Source organism: Colletotrichum karsti (assembly GCF_011947395.1).
Source record: "Colletotrichum karsti strain CkLH20 chromosome Unknown Scaffold2, whole genome shotgun sequence".
Taxonomy (NCBI): Eukaryota; Fungi; Ascomycota; class Sordariomycetes; order Glomerellales; family Glomerellaceae; genus Colletotrichum; species Colletotrichum karsti.
The window spans coordinates 699,058-715,939 of record NW_024065902.1 but is presented as its reverse complement, the minus strand read 5'-3'; the positions used below and the strand labels follow the sequence as shown (position 1 = coordinate 715,939).

The 16,882-nt window shown below is 56.7% G+C and overlaps 8 protein-coding genes across 8 annotated transcripts; 4 read left to right on the top strand and 4 right to left on the bottom strand.

Annotated features, from left to right (window-relative positions):
- Positions 1-312: 312 nt before the first annotated feature.
- On the top strand, positions 313-1,882 carry CkaCkLH20_00762 (uncharacterized protein; the record flags this gene model as incomplete). Its single annotated transcript, XM_038883482.1, has 2 exons — positions 313-398; positions 463-1,882. 2 exons carry the CDS (start codon positions 313-315, stop codon positions 1,880-1,882), a joined length of 1,506 nt encoding a protein of 501 aa, XP_038751077.1.
- A 524-nt stretch (positions 1,883-2,406) lies between these two features.
- Positions 2,407-3,917, top strand: CkaCkLH20_00761 (aminotransferase; the record flags this gene model as incomplete). The annotated part of the gene is made up of 2 exons (XM_038883481.1): positions 2,407-2,937; positions 3,030-3,917. The coding sequence occupies 2 exons, from the start codon at positions 2,407-2,409 to the stop codon at positions 3,915-3,917; spliced, it is 1,419 nt and encodes a 472-aa protein (XP_038751076.1).
- A 257-nt stretch (positions 3,918-4,174) lies between these two features.
- On the bottom strand, positions 4,175-5,968 carry CkaCkLH20_00760 (duf1237 domain protein; the record flags this gene model as incomplete). Its single annotated transcript, XM_038883480.1, has 4 exons — positions 4,175-4,266; positions 4,320-4,502; positions 4,553-5,760; positions 5,829-5,968. The coding sequence occupies 4 exons, from the start codon at positions 5,966-5,968 to the stop codon at positions 4,175-4,177; spliced, it is 1,623 nt and encodes a 540-aa protein (XP_038751075.1).
- A 764-nt stretch (positions 5,969-6,732) lies between these two features.
- On the bottom strand, positions 6,733-8,292 carry CkaCkLH20_00759 (DNA polymerase subunit cdc27; the record flags this gene model as incomplete). Its single annotated transcript, XM_038883479.1, has 6 exons — positions 6,733-6,902; positions 6,959-7,709; positions 7,758-7,825; positions 7,879-8,084; positions 8,134-8,189; positions 8,239-8,292. The coding sequence occupies 6 exons, from the start codon at positions 8,290-8,292 to the stop codon at positions 6,733-6,735; spliced, it is 1,305 nt and encodes a 434-aa protein (XP_038751074.1).
- Positions 8,293-8,801: 509 nt separating this feature from the next.
- On the top strand, positions 8,802-10,255 carry CkaCkLH20_00758 (DNA repair protein rad18; the record flags this gene model as incomplete). The annotated part of the gene is made up of 2 exons (XM_038883478.1): positions 8,802-9,333; positions 9,387-10,255. 2 exons carry the CDS (start codon positions 8,802-8,804, stop codon positions 10,253-10,255), a joined length of 1,401 nt encoding a protein of 466 aa, XP_038751073.1.
- Positions 10,256-10,404: 149 nt separating this feature from the next.
- On the bottom strand, positions 10,405-11,787 carry CkaCkLH20_00757 (snf7 family protein; the record flags this gene model as incomplete). Its single annotated transcript, XM_038883477.1, has 1 exon — positions 10,405-11,787. One exon carries the CDS (start codon positions 11,785-11,787, stop codon positions 10,405-10,407), a length of 1,383 nt encoding a protein of 460 aa, XP_038751072.1.
- A 608-nt stretch (positions 11,788-12,395) lies between these two features.
- On the bottom strand, positions 12,396-14,693 carry CkaCkLH20_00756 (uncharacterized protein; the record flags this gene model as incomplete). Its single annotated transcript, XM_038883476.1, has 1 exon — positions 12,396-14,693. One exon carries the CDS (start codon positions 14,691-14,693, stop codon positions 12,396-12,398), a length of 2,298 nt encoding a protein of 765 aa, XP_038751071.1.
- Positions 14,694-15,354: 661 nt separating this feature from the next.
- On the top strand, positions 15,355-16,350 carry CkaCkLH20_00755 (uncharacterized protein; the record flags this gene model as incomplete). Its single annotated transcript, XM_038883475.1, has 1 exon — positions 15,355-16,350. The coding sequence occupies one exon, from the start codon at positions 15,355-15,357 to the stop codon at positions 16,348-16,350; it is 996 nt and encodes a 331-aa protein (XP_038751070.1).
- Between the last annotated feature and the right edge of the window lie 532 nt (positions 16,351-16,882).

The window sequence follows — 16,882 nt, the reverse complement described above, 5'->3', positions numbered from 1 at the left end:
CTGCACTTTGGCTCAGGGTCGGTCGGCTTGGACCAAAATTCGCCCCAAATAGCTCGTCGACGTGAGAAAATGAGCTTAACGGGGCAATCCCTCAAACGGCAACTATAGTGGGTCGATCGCTTGCTAGAATCTCCACTAAGTTGACAGGGGTTCACGGCAATTTCCTCACCGCCTTTGGAGGTCGCGTTTTCTGCCACACCACCTTCCTCTTCCCGCTGCGACCATCATCTTTTGCGACAGAACACAAGAAAGTCATTCTGCGCCGAAACTTCAATAACCATCAACCACCAGCCACCACCTCCAGATTTCATCATGGCGGCACACGGTAGCAACGGGGAACCCACCGTCGGGTCCGGCGAGCCCAGACAGAAGGGCAAGGCGACTCCAGAGACGATCAGGTGCGTCATTCCATCGCCCCACCAAGTATTCTTCGAGGGAGCTTCACTGACACATGCGCCATAGAATAGGATGTATTGCTATGGTCAATAAAGAAGGTGTCCCTCGACGAGCAGAAATTCTCAGTATAAAAGAAACGAAGAGCGGACGGCAGTTCTACTGCAATTTTGATAACTTCAACAAACGTCTCGATGAATGGGTGCCGACATCCCGCATCGACTTTGACCAAGAGGTTGAGTGGCCAGTCCCGGAAAAGGATAAGCCTAAGGAAGCGAAATCGAAGAAGGGAACGGCGACATCGAAGAAAGCGCAGCCCTCAAAGAAAGCTCAGAAGAGGCCTGCGAAGCGGGAGCAGTCGGCCCCATCCGAGTCCGCCACACCGCACCCATGGACCGAATTCACCGAGTCGCAGAGCCGGAAGATGACCCCGACGGCGGAGGAGAGCCAGAGCCAGACACCGGCGACCGGCGAGGCGAGCGCGACGCCAGCAGCACTGGGAGATGAAATGGACATTGACGGGGACGAGGGCGACCAAAAGAAAGACCTCAACGGCTTCAGTCGCGAAGAGGAGATCGAGAAGTTGAGGACGCATGGGTCTATGACCCAGAATCCGGCCGAGATCTCCCGCATTCGAAACATCTCCAAGGTGCAATTCGGCAAAAACGATCTGTTCCCTTGGTACTTCTCGCCATACCCCGAGGTCTTCAACCAGGAGGATGTCATTTACATCTGCGAGTTCTGCCTCGGATATTACGGCGACGAGAAGTCTTTCTCGCGACACAGGCGCAAGTGCACGTTGCAACACCCACCCGGAAACGAGATTTACCGGGACGACTCCGTATCGTTCTTCGAGATTGACGGTAGACGACAGCGGACGTACTGTCGCAACCTATGTTTACTGTCCAAGATGTTCCTGGATCACAAAACACTCTACTACGACGTTGACCCGTTCCTGTTCTACGTTATGGCGAGTCGAGACGATAAGGGTTGCCACATTATCGGATACTTTTCCAAAGAAAAAGAAAGCGCCGACGGCTACAATGTTGCTTGTATTTTGACACTACCTCAATACCAGCGCAAGGGTTACGGTCGGTTGCTGATCCAATTCTCTTACGAGCTTTCCAAGATTGAAGGCAAGCTAGGCTCGCCCGAAAAGCCGCTCTCTGATTTGGGTCTGCTGAGTTACCGACAATACTGGGGTGAGAACATCCTAGATCTACTCATAGGATACAACGAGCGCGAAGAGAAGGCGACCATCGAAGCCATCTCCACCCAGCTCGCCATCATCCCCCAAGATGTGGAACACACCTTACAAGCACTTAAGATGCAGGTTTACCACAAGGGCGAGCACAAGATCGTGATACCAGAGAAGCTCATCCAGCAACGTGAGAGGCAGAGAGTGAAGCAGAAGAGGCTCATTGATCCTAGTAGGATCCAATGGAAGCCTCCGGTGTTCACAGCATCCACGAGGACATGGGGTTGGTAAAGGGAAAATTCATCGAGACTGTAGAGCTCATACTGTACACTGTATCCATAGACTACGCTGCATTTCGAGCAAATATGATACCCCTATTCATTTCAGTTCATTGTCTCCATTGAGTATTGTCGATAATTCTTCATGGATGCCATGACAATTGCAGCAAAATTATGGGGCGTGAGCGCCCATTCTCCTCGCTCAAAAAGGCATCTTAGCCGTTGGCGTCTTATCTTGACTCCGCAGTCGGAGCGTACCGCTATGAACTTCACTTCGTCACAAAATCCCCATGCCATAAATAATTGCGTTTCCCCCAAGCCAAAACATTTCGGCGACTTTCAATCCTTCTACCAATCACCCGTTACAGTGAGGTGATGAATCATCGGGTGCCAAAGCTCTCAAAACACCTCATCCAAATACCTCATACCCGGCCCCGCACCGCCGTCATCGCCGGAACCCACTTCCGAACGGACCGCCGTCTCTCACCTCACACACCACACCACTCAACCTCCGTTCCCCGTCACCCCACACCCACGATGAACGCCTCCCTGAAGAAGAAGCCCATCAACCTCCTCAGAGGCTGGCCCTCGCCCTCCCTCCTCCCGGCGGCAGCCATCTCCGCCGCGGCCGTCAAGACCCTCGCCGACCCGGCCGTCTACGTACCGGGGCTCCAGTACGGCCCGGACCCGGGCTACCAGCCGCTCCGCGAGGCCCTCTCGAAATGGCTCTCGGCGTTCTACCCGGTGGCGCCCCCGACGGCCGAGGAAGCGGCCGTGGCTTCTTCTGGGGATGGTGCAGACCCCCTCCCGCACCACCCGCCAGACGTCAACCGCATCTGCATCACGGGCGGCGCGAGCCAGAACCTGGCGTGTATCTTGCAATCTTTCACAGACCCGCTGTATACGCAGAACATCTGGATGGTCGCGCCGTGCTACTTCCTCGCGTGCCCGATCTACGCCGACGCGGGTTTCGACGGGAGGCTCAAGTCCGTGCCCGAGGATGACGAGGGTATCGATCTCGAGTATCTCAGAAAGGGGCTCGAGGCCGCAGGCAAGGGGAGCGACGAGGTCAGTCTAGTTCACTCTGCTTCTCATATCGTCATGATCCCGATCTGCCGAGATGAGGTACCTCAGAGAGTTGATCACTAACACGACAGCAGCACTTCAAACAAGCCAAAAAGCGTCACCTCTACCGCCACGTAATCTACCTGGTCCCGACCTGCTCCAACCCAACCGGCAAGACAATGTCCCTCCGCCGACGCTACGACCTCGTCCGCCTCGCGCGCCAGCACGACGCCCTCGTCATCGCCGACGACGTCTACGACTTCCTCCAGTGGCCCCTCGAAGGTCCCGTCTCGGGCTACACGCCCGCCATGCGCCTCCCGCGCCTTGTCGACATCGACCGCGCTCTGGGCGTGCCCGAGGCCGGCTTCGGCAACGTCGTATCGAACGGGTCCTTCAGCAAGATCGTGGGACCCGGCGTGAGGACGGGCTGGGCTGAGGGCAGCCCGGCGTTCGCATATGGACTGTCACAGACGGGGTCGTCTTGCAGCGGCGGGGCGCCTAGTCAGCTCGCGGCGATGTTCATCGCGGAGATGCTGGCGAGCGGGGTCGTGCAGAGGCATATCGACGAGAAGACGAGGCCGGCGCTGGCGGGGAGGCACGGGTTGATGATGGAGGCTGTCAGGAAGCATATCCAGGAACCGTTCGGCGGGAAGGTCAAAGTGAGGGAGAGTTCTTTGGAGGGCGGGGGCATTTATGGAGGGTATTTTGTTTGGTTTAGTTTGCCGGAGGGGATGTCGAGTCGGGAAGCGGCCGTGAGGGCCAAGGAGACGGAGGATTTGGTCATCGGGCACGGAGCGCAGTTCGAGGTGCATGGGGACGAGGAGTCGGCGAGGTTTGACCGGGAGGTGCGGCTCTGCTTCTCTTGGGAGCCTGAGGAGGATATCGTGGAGGGTGTTGAGAGGCTGGGAAGGGTCTTGCAGGCGATGAGGGAGGGAGGCGAGTGGACGTCTCAAAGCGGGTTGGATGTTGATAACGTGAAGTGAGGGTTTGGGAAGAAAAGTAAAAGCGCTGTTTGGAATTATCAAGGACACGACTCGTCACTGTTTTGCGGCTGTTCATAGCTGGAAATCATAGCACATGTAAGAAATGATTCGATCTAGGGTCGAGGCCCCTCTGGGTATAAATAATGCAGGTGAAGCGAGTCCAGTCGCTATGCCCAATTCTCATCCGTCAATCCTACAATGCAACCCAGCAAAACATGTTGCGCGTTTCTCACGGTTAAGAACCGTCACCATTACAATCAAACGTGGTAAGGCTTCGCGTCAGTGAAGATCAAATGAGGCTTCCGTTTCGCAATGTCCAAGATTGTTTCAGCAAAAACACCGTTGGCCCCTGGAGAAGCTGTTAGTATCATACCTAAAAGATGGGCTACATTCACAACTTACATGCAAACCAGCTTCTGGTGTAAGAAGTGATGTGGTTAACGTCGACACTCTCATGAACCAATCCCAAACGGGCGGAGCGCAGGACGAGGTCCAGGCATTCCGTGATCTCAGCATCGTTCTCGGATGTTTGCGCCTGGATCAACAAGCTCATGGGCCAAGCATTGGACAGACCAATATGAGGTCCTGGGCAAAGGTCAGCATGCGACTACGGACTCCACGTAAGAATTACCTACCTCCAATACCGTGGAAAGCCCGGCCATCGAGGTAGTATGGGTTCCCAGTCTTCTCCAAAAGCATCCTTCTCGTGTTTTGGTACGTCCTGTCCTCGGGCGGCAGGAAGCCCATTAGGGGCAACGCGAGGAGGGACGGGTAGTTGGCATCATCCATCATGATAGACGAGCCATAGCCATCCACCTCATACGCAAAGACGTCGCCGTACTTCTTGTGTTTTACAACGCCGTGTTCCCAGATACCATCCGTGATGGTCTGGCTCCACTTATCCACAGTCTGCGCCAGGACGCCTTTACCGGCAGCTTTCAGGATTTCAGCTGTACGCTTCAACTCTACAGCCATCATGGCGTTGGCCGGGATAAAGAAGCCCAGAATGGTAGCATCGTCACTGGGGCGGAAAGCGGACCTCACTAGGCCGGTGCCATTGTTCAATGGGTTGCCGATGCCCTTCAGGTTCAAGGTCTCGGTGCCGGCGTCCGTCTTACGCTGGAAGGTGTACTCATTCTTCTGGTAGCGGCCAGTCTCGGGATCAAAAGTCGAGCGGGACTGCTGCTCCAGAACATCGAGCAGGGTCTCGAGCGCAAGGTACCATCTCGGCGTGAGGAAATCCTTCGAATCGGTGTGCTCGTAAAAGTCGTTGCCCAAAGCCAGAAAGTGCGCAAGAGAGTCCAGTTCGTACTTGCATTCAAACACGAACGAGGGCTCGTAGATGGGATGTACGGTATCATCTTGCCCGTTATGACTCGGCTGCAGGTCCGCGATCGGCGGCGGCTGGAAGGCGTTGCAGTACGGCGACTCGATGACATACTCGGACTGTGTGTTGATGGCGCCGAGGATCAGCTTGAAGATGGCCGGATCCTTCTTTGCCAGCGCCTGGTAAGGAGACAACTGGTTTGTGCTGTCGCGCAGCCACTCGGCTATGATGTCTCCCGTGATGACGAAAGACTGCGGGCCCTCCCACTTGCCCTCGTCGCGCAGACTGCGGCCGTTCAGGTCGACAAATCTAGTGTCCGTCCCGTCCGTGTGGAACTTGATGGTTGTGTCGGTTGTCGAGGGGAATGCGTTCTCGAAGAGCCTGGCCAGGTCAGGGTCCTTCATCCGGGATGTGACATCCTTGATGACCTTCTCGATCGCCTCGGAATGAAAGGTACGGCATCGTGGGTCGGGTCGTTGGTAAGGAAGACCAAGGGGCCCTTCGCTTAGGGGTTTACTAGATACCAAGGAGTCAGTAACGGGCCGCAGTCGCAGTGTGATTCGATTTGAACGCGAGCGACCTACTGGGGATGAGTAGCGTATTGCTCATAATTAGGGCATGCGCCGCGTTCCTCGCCGGTGAGAGGTTCTTGCGCCGCGCGGGCGTGGCCGACGAGGAGCCCTGCGAGCGGCAGCAGCACTTCGACAACCGTGCGAAGAGACATGACTACGAGGCCAAAGGAGGCAGGTAGGAAAGAAACGAACGGGTCTATGTCCGCATGGGTATCTTCAACAACCTCTAGAAAGAGTGTAGTCGGAATGGAAGGGTTCGTGTCCGGGAGGTTTTGGCGTTGACGGGACGGAAACAGGAAACTGGGTCCAGTACCACGACACAGTGAGCCAGGTGTCCGCTGCGCTTGCGCTTGGGGGGATCTCGTCACTAGGTGTGGTGTGGTCCCTTGCAGCAGCTCTGACCGGGGATGCGCGCCTTAGCGCCCGGCATTAACAGCGAAGGACCCACTGCGGGGGTTTGCGCGGGGCACCGCCGTGCCGTTGCTGTCCGATCTGCCGTCTGAAATGCTCCGGCCGGCACGAGTAAAACACGGTTTCGTTTCTTGCTGGGATGTAGATAAACAAATTCCAGGTAAGAAACCGGGCATGTTGACCCATGCGCCGGGGACCGACTAGGTCATCACTGACATCTCATGACCGAAGAACAACTGCCATTCATCACCGCATCAAGCCCAGCTGGAATAAATGTTACATCAATGTTGATAATTCTCAGAGACAAGTATGCATGTTTCTCAGTGCTTGATGTCAACGCCCTTTGTAAATCCTGCTTTGTCACTTGAAATACCATTCGCTTTGATGGCACACTGTCCACCATCCGAAAGCAATAGGAGGTCGCACAGATCACTGTTATAACCTTCCTGCATTTTTCTGTGGCTGTGATGGATGCTTCCCTCCAGATGACCTATAACACTCTTGATTACTTCTTGGAGAAGAACGACATAATGTTTCCTTGTCCCTTCGGCGCCGGCTTCTTGGACTTGGTCTGACTGCCCGAACTCGGGGCTGTTGAAGGCTTGGGCTTGGCAGCCGGCTTAGGGGGAGCTTCATCTTCAGAGAACTCTTCCCAGACAGCCTCTTGGGTTGTGACTAATACCTCATGGTTAGCACATGCGTGAATATGTCGATGATGAAGAAAAACGTACCCAAATAACCCTGCTCGTCCATGATCTGCTTCTTCTTCATCACCTTCCGCTTACCGCGTCGCCGGCCATCACCGCTGCTAGCGACGACTTCTGACGGCTCCGGCTCCTTCTTGGTCTCGGGCTCGGGCTCCGGTGCCTCCTCCATAGGCTCGTCTTCAGGCTCCTTCTCCTTCTCCTCAGGCTCCTCTTCGCTTTCTTCTTCCATCATGCGCTTCAGATCAGCTTCGCGCTCCTTTCTTGATCTTCTTCCGTCCGTGGAAGGCTTAGCAGCCGGAATGTCGTCGTCGTCGTCCTCGCCATCGTCAGACAGCGCAGGGGAATCGTTGACAGGTTCCTCCTTCTTCGGTGCCTCCTTCGGCTTGCTCGCGGCCTTTGCTGCAGCTTTCGCGAAGGATCCCATGATGCCCGAGGATCCACTCTTCTTCAACGTGGGAGGTGCTGAGCCCTTCTTGCTGGCGGCCGTCGAGAACGGCGACTCCTTGGCCGCGGGCTTAGCCTCCTTCTTGCCAATCTCCTTCTTGACATCTTCTGCCTTTGGTTCGGCGGCGGGTTTGGATGCCACATTTGCGGGCTCCTTCTTGACAGGCTTGGCCGCCGGCGTAGCAGCCGCAGCGACGGGCGGCTTGCCTTTGCGGTCGCGCCTCCGAACGTTGGGATTTGTGATCGAGCCGTAGGCCTCCATCATAGAGATGCTGTCGTCACCGGTCTGCTCCCGAATTTGCTGGGACACATCTGCCAGCATTTGTGGCTCCTGACAACATGTCAACATTTGCGGCCGTGATTGAATCTTCTAGCTTACCCTAGTGGGATGGCGAGCGAGGCTGTAGATATGAAATGAAGAGACCTCCTCATACGTCGCCAACACCTCTAGGACGATCGTTAGCTTGGGTCCAATTATACTCAAATGGAACCCTTCTTACCCTTCAAACGGTCGCCAGGGACAAAGGTCAAAGAATGGGTGACGACCTCTTCAGAAAGGGGTTCGACTTCGGGAGGAGAACTGGTCATCTCAACGTCGCCATCTTCCTGAACCTTGGCTACCTTCTGGGTGCCGTAGATCAAGTAGGTGGCATGGATGGTGCCAGGGCGCGCAGCATTTTGAGAGCGATGGAACTCATAGAGCATGCTGTTAGAGGTGAGTGATTGCAACTCGCGGTGAAGCCGAAGAGACCAACCCTTTCGCAGTGTTGACGTGAATTTTCAAGGCCCTGCTAAGGCTGCGATACGTCACCTAATTTGACCGTCAGTATCGTCCATCGTGATGAAGGGTCAATACTTACAATCTTCTCCTCGCTGAGGATCTGATCCGCCAGATACTTCTTGTACTCATCCATTTTGGGCTCCTGAAGATGAGAAAAACGTCCAGTGGTGAGAATGTGGCAATAAAAGAGGTAGGGTCGTCGTTTCGATCAAATTGAAATTATTACGATACCTTCCACCTTCTATGCAGGAAGAGGGACAAAGGCGTAGGCAAGACGCGTCCAGAAAAGTGTAGACGCGTAAGGGGACCTTCCCTTAATTGATTTTCTACGCACACTCCCTCGTCAGCCACTAAAGCTAGCGCTATTGGTGACGTTATCCACTGAAATACACCCCCCTGCAACCTCCACAGATCCCTGACCTGAGCGCGTGCCGCCACTTAACGCGACTTGATCGTCCTCGGAAAACTTGCCAATGGTCCTCTGGTCAGACCCTTCGTTCTCTCCAAGTCGCCTCGAATCTGGTTTGCGTGTGGAACATTGGGGTCTTAGAACGAAGTTTATTGCAGCAAGAACCCCTGGTAACTCTTCGAAACCTTCAGCACAACCTCGCGACTCGACGACCGGCAACCGCAAGCGCCCCAATGGTCGACAACTTCGAAGACGTGCCCGACTCGACGGACTGGCTCTCGACGCCTCTCCCAGGCCTCTCTGCCGTCGAGGCCGCCCTACGATGCCAGGTCTGCAAGGACTTTTTCAAGACGCCCATGCTCACGTCATGTTGTCATACCTTCTGCTCGCTATGCATCCGTCGTGCCCTCTCCAACGACGGCAAGTGCCCCCTGTGCCGTGCCTCGGACCAAGAGTTGAAGTTGAGGAGTAATTGGGCCATGGAGGAAATCGTCGAGTCTTTTGTGAAGGCGAGGAAAACAACATTGGAATTCGCCAGGACAGCGGGGCGATCTGCCGTGGGAGGATCGTCGCCTAAGAGGAAGTTGGCCGAGGAGGAATCTGCGGCGGGCGAGCAGCAACCAGACGCGAAACGACTCAGGAGTTCAGCGAGACTCAGCAAGACGCGGGCCGGACAGGCTGCGGCTACGGTATATCAAGAAGAAGACTTCGTCTCCGAGCACAGAGAAGACGATGTAGAAGATGAGGGAGACGACGCAACCTTCAGTAAGTCCTCTATCTCCCCGACGTTGTTTGTTATTCTCCTAACAATCCGCCAGCTCCAGAAGACGGCCTCGTCCCCTGTCCAATCTGTAACACCCGCATGAAGGAATCACAAGTCTTCCGCCACCTTGACACCTGCCCGGGAACCCAAACACAACCCTCTCGCGCCAGCTCAAGCCGAACACCGACCCCTCAGACCTCCGCCCCCGCCCGGGGCGCGCCGCGACAGACCCCGGCCCCCGAGCGCCTCCCGGCTATAGCCTACTCCATGCTCAAGGACGTCGCCCTCCGCAAGAGGATGTCGGACCTCGGCCTCTCGACAAACGGCACGCGACAGCAGCTGGAGAAGCGTCATAAGGAGTGGGTGACCCTCTGGAACGCCAACTGCGATTCCGCGCGCCCTAAACGTCGTGCGGAGCTGCTGCATGACCTCGACGTGTGGGAGCGCACGCAGGGTGCCAAAGCCCCTATGTTCGCCGCGCGACCTGGGGCTGCGGTCAAGGACAAGGAGTTTGATGGGGCGGCTTGGGCGGCGAAACACGATACCTCGTTCAAGGACCTAATTGCGAATGCGCGCAAGAGCAGACGGCAGGCAAAACCGAAGACGGAGGAGGAGACGGGCGACGGGTCAAGAGAAGGCTCTGGGACCGTTGGGTCTGGAGCTATCGAGGGGCCAGGAGTCGAGGTCGCTATGGTCGACCTAACAGAGCCATCGATAGACAACACAGAGGCCCAGGTGCAGGAGAAGGAGAATACGGCGCATACAGATGGAATCCAGGGACATCACGATCCCAACTCGGTGGGGGAGGTTGAGATGGTAGCGCAGCCGCAACCTCCTTCGGCGACTTACTACTTGCAGGACGGCTTTTCAGAGCAGATACCCCCGGTGGAACTTGGCGCGGAAAATAGTCAGGAAGCGAGGTGAAGCGAGGTGAACATATTGCTCATTAATACCATCATCAGACGGCGCTTCATTAATATACCCCGGAACATGAATGCACAGAACTACCAAACGCCGTGGTCTACCTTGAACACCGTAGCTAATACACTGGAACTGGAGGCTGCTCGTGATCGTTACGCTGCTTGTGGCTGAGGCCTCTCTTCCAACTCCAACTTCTCCAAACTCTCCGCCGTCTCTTTCGAAGGCGTCTTCGCTCCTTCCTCGGGCTCCGTGACAGGCGCCTTCAGTCCCTGCATCTCCGCTTCCAACCTCTTCTCCATCTCCTCGGTCTCCTTGGCCTCCTCCCTCTCCCTCTTCGCCTTCTCCAAGGCCGCCTCTTTCTCTCTCTTCGCCTTCTCGAGAGCCTCCTCCTTCTCCCTCTCCTCGCGCTCCATCTCCGCCAGCTCGTCATCGACCTCGACCTCATCCGCAGGCGCCGCGTTGGCGTCCGCAATGATGTCGCCGACCTCGTCGACCTCGCCCATCTGCTCCCGCAACGAGGCAACCACGTCGCCGACGCGGTCCGCCCCGCCAACCTTCTCGTTGAGCCCCTTGAGCGCACCCGCGCTCGCTTCCATGACCTTGACGAGCTGCACCTGGTCGCGCGCCTGCTGGATCCTCGATGCGACGTCCTCGAGCTGGCCGAGCGTCGCGAAGCGCGTCTGCAGGGAGTTCTCGGCGAGCTTCTTGGACTTCAGGGCCGCCATAGCAGCCACCTTGTTCTTCTTCGCAACGGCCTCCTTCGCGGTCACCGTGAGCTCATCGATGCGCGTTGAGAGGAGAGCCGTTTGGTTCTTCATGTCTTCGATCAGCTCTTTTAGGGACGAGACGGCGGCGTCCTCCTCCGTTATAGAAGACTCGTCCTCCTCGGGCCCTGAACCCTTGATCTTGACGACCTTGCCATCGTAGACCACAAGGCCCTTATCCCGCGACAAGAAAACCAATAGAATGTCGACGTCCGTGTCTGATAACCTCCTGTGCTCCACCAAACTATCCGCAAATGTCTTCTGGAAATGCGACTTGGTGTACGTCCTATCGAACCGGGCATCCGCAGAGCTGACCTTCTCCGCAAGGCCCTTCGCAGTTGTCTCGACGTTCTTGATCACCACAAACTGGCCCTTGGGCAGCTTATCCTCGCCGGAGGTTGACTTCCCTCCGAACCCGAGCTGCCCGGCCGCCCAAGACACCACGCTCCACGGGACTTGCGACCACGTCTTCGCGTATATGCTGTCCTTGGCGGCGAGGAATTCTTTGAGGGGGTAGAGGTCTTTGTCGTTGACGGCCTCCCTGACGACGGTGCCGAGGGCGAGTGGCCGACCGAACTGTTTGCTTTCGAGGGAGCGGACGAGCTGCTCGTCGACGTTGACGACCAGGAGGTTTGGTGCAGAGACCTGCGACGCTATCCTGCCTTCCCAAGCTGCGCGGGCGAGGGCCTGTCGCCATGCGCTCACGTTGGCCTGGAAGCCATCTGGGTTGAGGGTTCGTTGGGGACGGAAGTCGGAGTACAGGGCGGGCAGTCGGGCTCTGTGATGAGGAGTGGTGTTAGCCAACTTTGACCCAGGCTACTGTAGCATCAGAACATCGTGGGGATGAACGAACTTGCGGAAGTTCTGGTCATGTTCCACAAGGAAGTCTACCAAGTCCCCCATCGTCGCTAGATGGCACCGACGAACGGCACAAGTGTAGCTCTTTACGCGGTGGAAGGTTCCGTGGTCGTTGAGTTACGGGACTATAGTCGCGGGCTGTCCCTGGGGATTCGAGAGACGGGCAGGAACAGGACGTGGCTTCTATGAGATTGAAAGAAGAAAATTGCCCGTGATCTTTCGAGGTTGCTCGTTGAGCTTCCGTTGTTGGCGGGAGGGTGGGGTGGCGCCTTATCGGTGCTCTTCCAGCGGTACCTTCCCCCTATCGGTTGCCGGTGAGATCACTGGGAAAATCCCAGGGACCCTGGCGGCGGGTACGTACATACTCGACCGACATCATGCTGTGCGACGCGAATGATCATCAGGACAAAAAAAGGTCACTTAGGGGACATGGCTTCATAAAAACGGTGTAAATGCTATTAAACCGCTTCATAAACCGCGTCTACGAGTCATCCAGCGCCATCCTTATCCCAATCGTGTCTTTATCCGAAATCGTTTTGTACAGAACCAGGCCCGACGTCGTCCTCGTTCGAGTTGGCCTGATGCAACGGCGCAGTCTCGAGGTTCGCAGCTGGCGGCATCGCTCTACCCATCATGCTCGCCCTCCTCGACCTCAAATCCAGCGCCTCGCTCTCCTCGTCCACGAGGACCTCTTCCTCCTGCAACATCGAAGCGTCGCCTCCGTCTTCCGCAGCCTCGAGCCGCTCATCAAGCTGTTGCTGCAGGCCCATCACGAAGTCGTTGGCAAGGTTGAATCTCGAGATGCCGTTCTCGTGCGGCAGATCTGACCAGATCTGACCGGCCTCGTTCAGGCAGCGTTGGGACTGGATGTACTTTTGCTGAAGGAGCCAGGACTCGCCGGCGAGGACACACCACATCGCCGACTTGCGCTTGCGGTGACCCCAGGAGCCGGAGCCGACGCCCGGTTTCGCGGCGTAGCACACCGCGAGGCGCTCCTTCATCAGGGCGTCGCCAATGGGACCTAGGATCTTGGAATCCAGGAGGCGGATGCCCCATCGCACTGCATCGTCGACGCTGCTCCCGCCCCTGAGGCGCAAAAGCTCGATGCCCAAGGTAAGAGAACGCAGTGCGCCGAAGGGAGCGCTGCATCGTGTCTGGTAGGAGTAGAAGGCCGCTTCGAGCATCTGATCAATCGTCTCCGCGCGGGACTTGGAACTGAGGTTTTGTGGCATGATGAGAAGACTGACAGCAGCCATTTCGTTCGCAGCGGCGTGGTATTTCCACGCTTTGGCGTCGCTGAAGTCGGATCTCAGCAGGTCGTATGTCGACTGTGCCAGTTTGTAATCCCTCAGCATGAAAGCGAAGTCGGCCAGCTTCCGCATGATTGCTTCCGACGCATCTGGCCGGTAGAAACCTGACGGGTCGTAGGTGCTAGATGAGCTGCTACCTCCGACCACTGATGATCTTGAGCTGCTGCCAAAACCTCCCCATTTTCTGGATATGCTCATAAATCTGCCTGTGATACCTCTCCTGCGAGAAGCTACCTGATCGTTCCAGAGCGATACGTGCCGCTCCATAGTAGGAAGGATGGACTGCGTCACCATTTCTCTCACAAACGTCCGGATTGCCGTGGCATCCGACTCAAAGATGTATCTGGTTGGGTCCTCGAAGTCTTCCTGGTCTTCGCTGTGCTGAATGTCCACAAGTTCTTCGGCCGCAGACATCCAGTCGCTGCGGGGGAGCGGTATACTGTCGTCGTCGGTCTCGGCGCTCTGCGTGCTTCGTAATCGGAGTAAGTGGCAGTGGAGGCCAAGGTGGCGCTTCATCTGGTCAAAGAGAGCAAGTGATCGCGTTATATCGTCGCGTTCTTCGTCGTGAACCAGAACGTAGTACCGAAGGTAGTCCCCATCAACCCAGACAGGGAGCTTGTTCTCGCCTGAGCTCGTGTCGTTATACAACTTCCTAAGATCTTCAATCGGCGCAGGGCTTCTGGAACTGATTGCGATGACGCATGCCACCGGATGCGCAAATGTCTCGTGCGGCGTTACCGGGATACCCGAAAGTAACCTGCGCAGGTACAGTGAGTAGTAGGGCGAGGTTGCCTCAATGTCCAGTCCTTGTCTTGTTAAGGCGCCGTGGTGCGGGGTGTGCATGAACGAGTCTTCGGCGTAGGACAGATGGCGATCAACCACGGCTTCGACGTCTTCCAGTGTGTTTCTCGACTTCAGCGAGGATCCTAGCGAGGCCTTCTCATTCTTCGCGCCGTCCGGCGAGTCGATGTTATCTCCGAACTTGACGAACCGAATAGAGTAGTCCTCCCACGTCCTGCTGGCGCCGTTGCTGTCTCTAATCGTAACCTTGCCGTTGACCTGCTCTCCAAACGGCCTGAGTAACTCCCAAAGACCGTTCTTGAAACCCTTCTCCCTCGCCAGCTCTTCGGTGTCCTTGGAGGTGTAGATCGCAACATGCGGCACGTACGCCTTGACGAGCAGATTCCGCGGGTCGCCGGGGCTGTCGGAAGAGAGATCAATCAGAGATCTGCCCGCGGGTCCGCCGAAGACCGATCCGGACATGGTGCTGCGGGCCGGCGAGCCCCGTCCCATGGGCGATCCGGACCGCGAACCCGGAGGGGTCAGGGTCGAGGCGAACAGCGGCGCGGCCGAGGGGTGGGACCGGCGGTGCGGCAAGCTGACTTCGGACTGCGACAGAGGGTGGCCCTCGGGGACAGACTGCCTCTTAGGCAGCCTCACGGTGGAGGCGGCCATCGGCAGCGCCTGGATCGACTCGGTTGGCGACGCATCGTTGTCCGGGGACTGCATTGGGGAAAGAGGGGCGGTCCGAGGTATATCAGTCGAGGGGACGACTGATAACCCTTTCCGGCTCGGACTTCTCGAGTGTGTATTGAGTGTGGTTCTCGCTGTGCTATCGTGGGTTGGGGAGGAGGGACGTTGGAAGTTGCGGCTCTAGACTAAATCTTGTAGTCTCGTCGAGTGGCTTCGGGCGACGTAATCATTAGGGGGCTTGCGCGGATGGATCGCGGAAACGAAGGCCTGGGCGGATCAGTCTGTGACTTTGCCGTGGGTTAGCAGTCATTCGGTTTTCGCAAAAAGTGCGGTCGCAAGAACGTACAGACACTGTTCCATCACGAGGCCACAATCAAGTTGCGCTACAAGCTGCCAGCAATCCAAATTACTTCCAGGCCGTCATTGTCAGGTTCGGCGCGGGAGACATTCGATCCTCCGATAATTGACTAGCGCCCCGTCACATGCACGTCTATTCGTGGAGGGAGTGGGGGGACCCTTGTCGTCCCACGGCCCCTGCTTTTCTGGTCGCCTGGCCCGTGCGTCCAAGACGTACGTAGAATGATATCGGCAAGCTTCCAGGCTGATAATAGGCAATGCAACTTTCAAGAACATTTCCTACCAGCTTCTGAAGATACCCCCAACTGCCTTCGTTCGTTCCTTAGCACTAACTGCGAAAATGCCTTCCGACCTATCATCATATCTCGCCACGCACTACTTGGTAGCAGATCCCAAGCCAACCAAAAAGCGCAAGCGCAAGGCCGCCACCGAAAACCAAGGCCTGATCATCGCGGACGACGACGACAACTGGGGCAAGTCGACACAAAACGACGACGATGAAGACTCGCCCATGCTCGTATCCGGCGCCAAGTCGGCCGAGTTCCGCCGCACGAAAAAATCAAACTGGAAATCCGTCGGCGGCGGAAGCTCTTCAAAACCAGACGACGACACCGCGGCGGCAGACGCGATTCTCGCCTCGGCAGCCGCAGAAAACGCCGCGGCCGCGCGCGCAGACGACGAGATGCCGGTGGTGGAGGGCGGCAACGATAATGACGCGGCGGGTGTGGTCAAGATGAGCGACGGGACGCACGCGGGCCTGCAGAGCGCCGCGTCGGTAGCGGCGCAGCTGAAGCGGCGGCAGCAGGCGGAAGAGGCCGAGTTCGCGAAGCTACGGAAGTCTGGCAAGGAGCAGGAGACGGTATACCGCGACGCCACGGGACGGCGGGTGGACGTGTCGATGAAGCGTGCCGAAGCGCGCAAGTTGGCTGCCGAAGCAGAGGAGAAGGAGAGATTGGCGAAGCTTGCGCCAAAGGGCGATGTGCAGCTCGAGCAGGCGCGCAAGAGGAGGGAGGCGCTTGAGGACGCGAAGCTCATGAACTTTGCGCGCACGGCGGACGATGAGGAGATGAATCGGGAGCTGAAGGAGAAGGAGAGGTGGAACGATCCTATGGCACAATTTGTGACTGAGAAGACTTCGGGAGGCGCGAAAGGGAAGAAGGGCAAGAAGAGGCCTATATACAGTGGTGCTGCGGAGCCGAATCGGTACGGAATTCGGCCGGGCTACAGGTGGGATGGCGTGGATAGGAGTAATGGCTTTGAAGGGGAGAGGTTCAGGGCTCTGAACCGCAAGGAGCGGAACAAGGGCCTGACTTATGAATGGCAAATGGACGAATAATCCATGCGGGCTGCATTTTACTTTTCTTAGCGATACCTGGTCAAGGCCTATACAGAAAAACTACGTCAAAGGTGTCATAGTGCCCAAGCCCTCGCCTTGCCTGTGTTGTCTTGAACATCTCCGGACCATCTCGAGGCTAGAGGTTGCAAAGCAATACCTCCGCAGATTCATGTGCCATAGGCGTATCTGCCACAATAATTCAACTTAATTCGGTCGATTTACACAGGTTACCTGACATTAAGTGCAAAATAGACCGGAAAGAACAGACGCGATCACCGATCACGGATGCGGCAGCTAAAGAATCAAGCGTTGGACCGCAGGCCTCGTTAATCTATTACAGCAGAGGCGGAATGTACGTCTACTAGAAAGGTGTGCCATATTCGGCACCATGCCACCGCCCTCCCCATAAGTGTTAACCCGTCCTTCTCCAGCAAGTACCGTCTGGGATAATCCAACCAGACTGGCAATTCTGTCGTGAATGGTCTCGTATCTCGAGGCCCAAGGTACAACAGCAAGCCGTCTCGAACCCTGC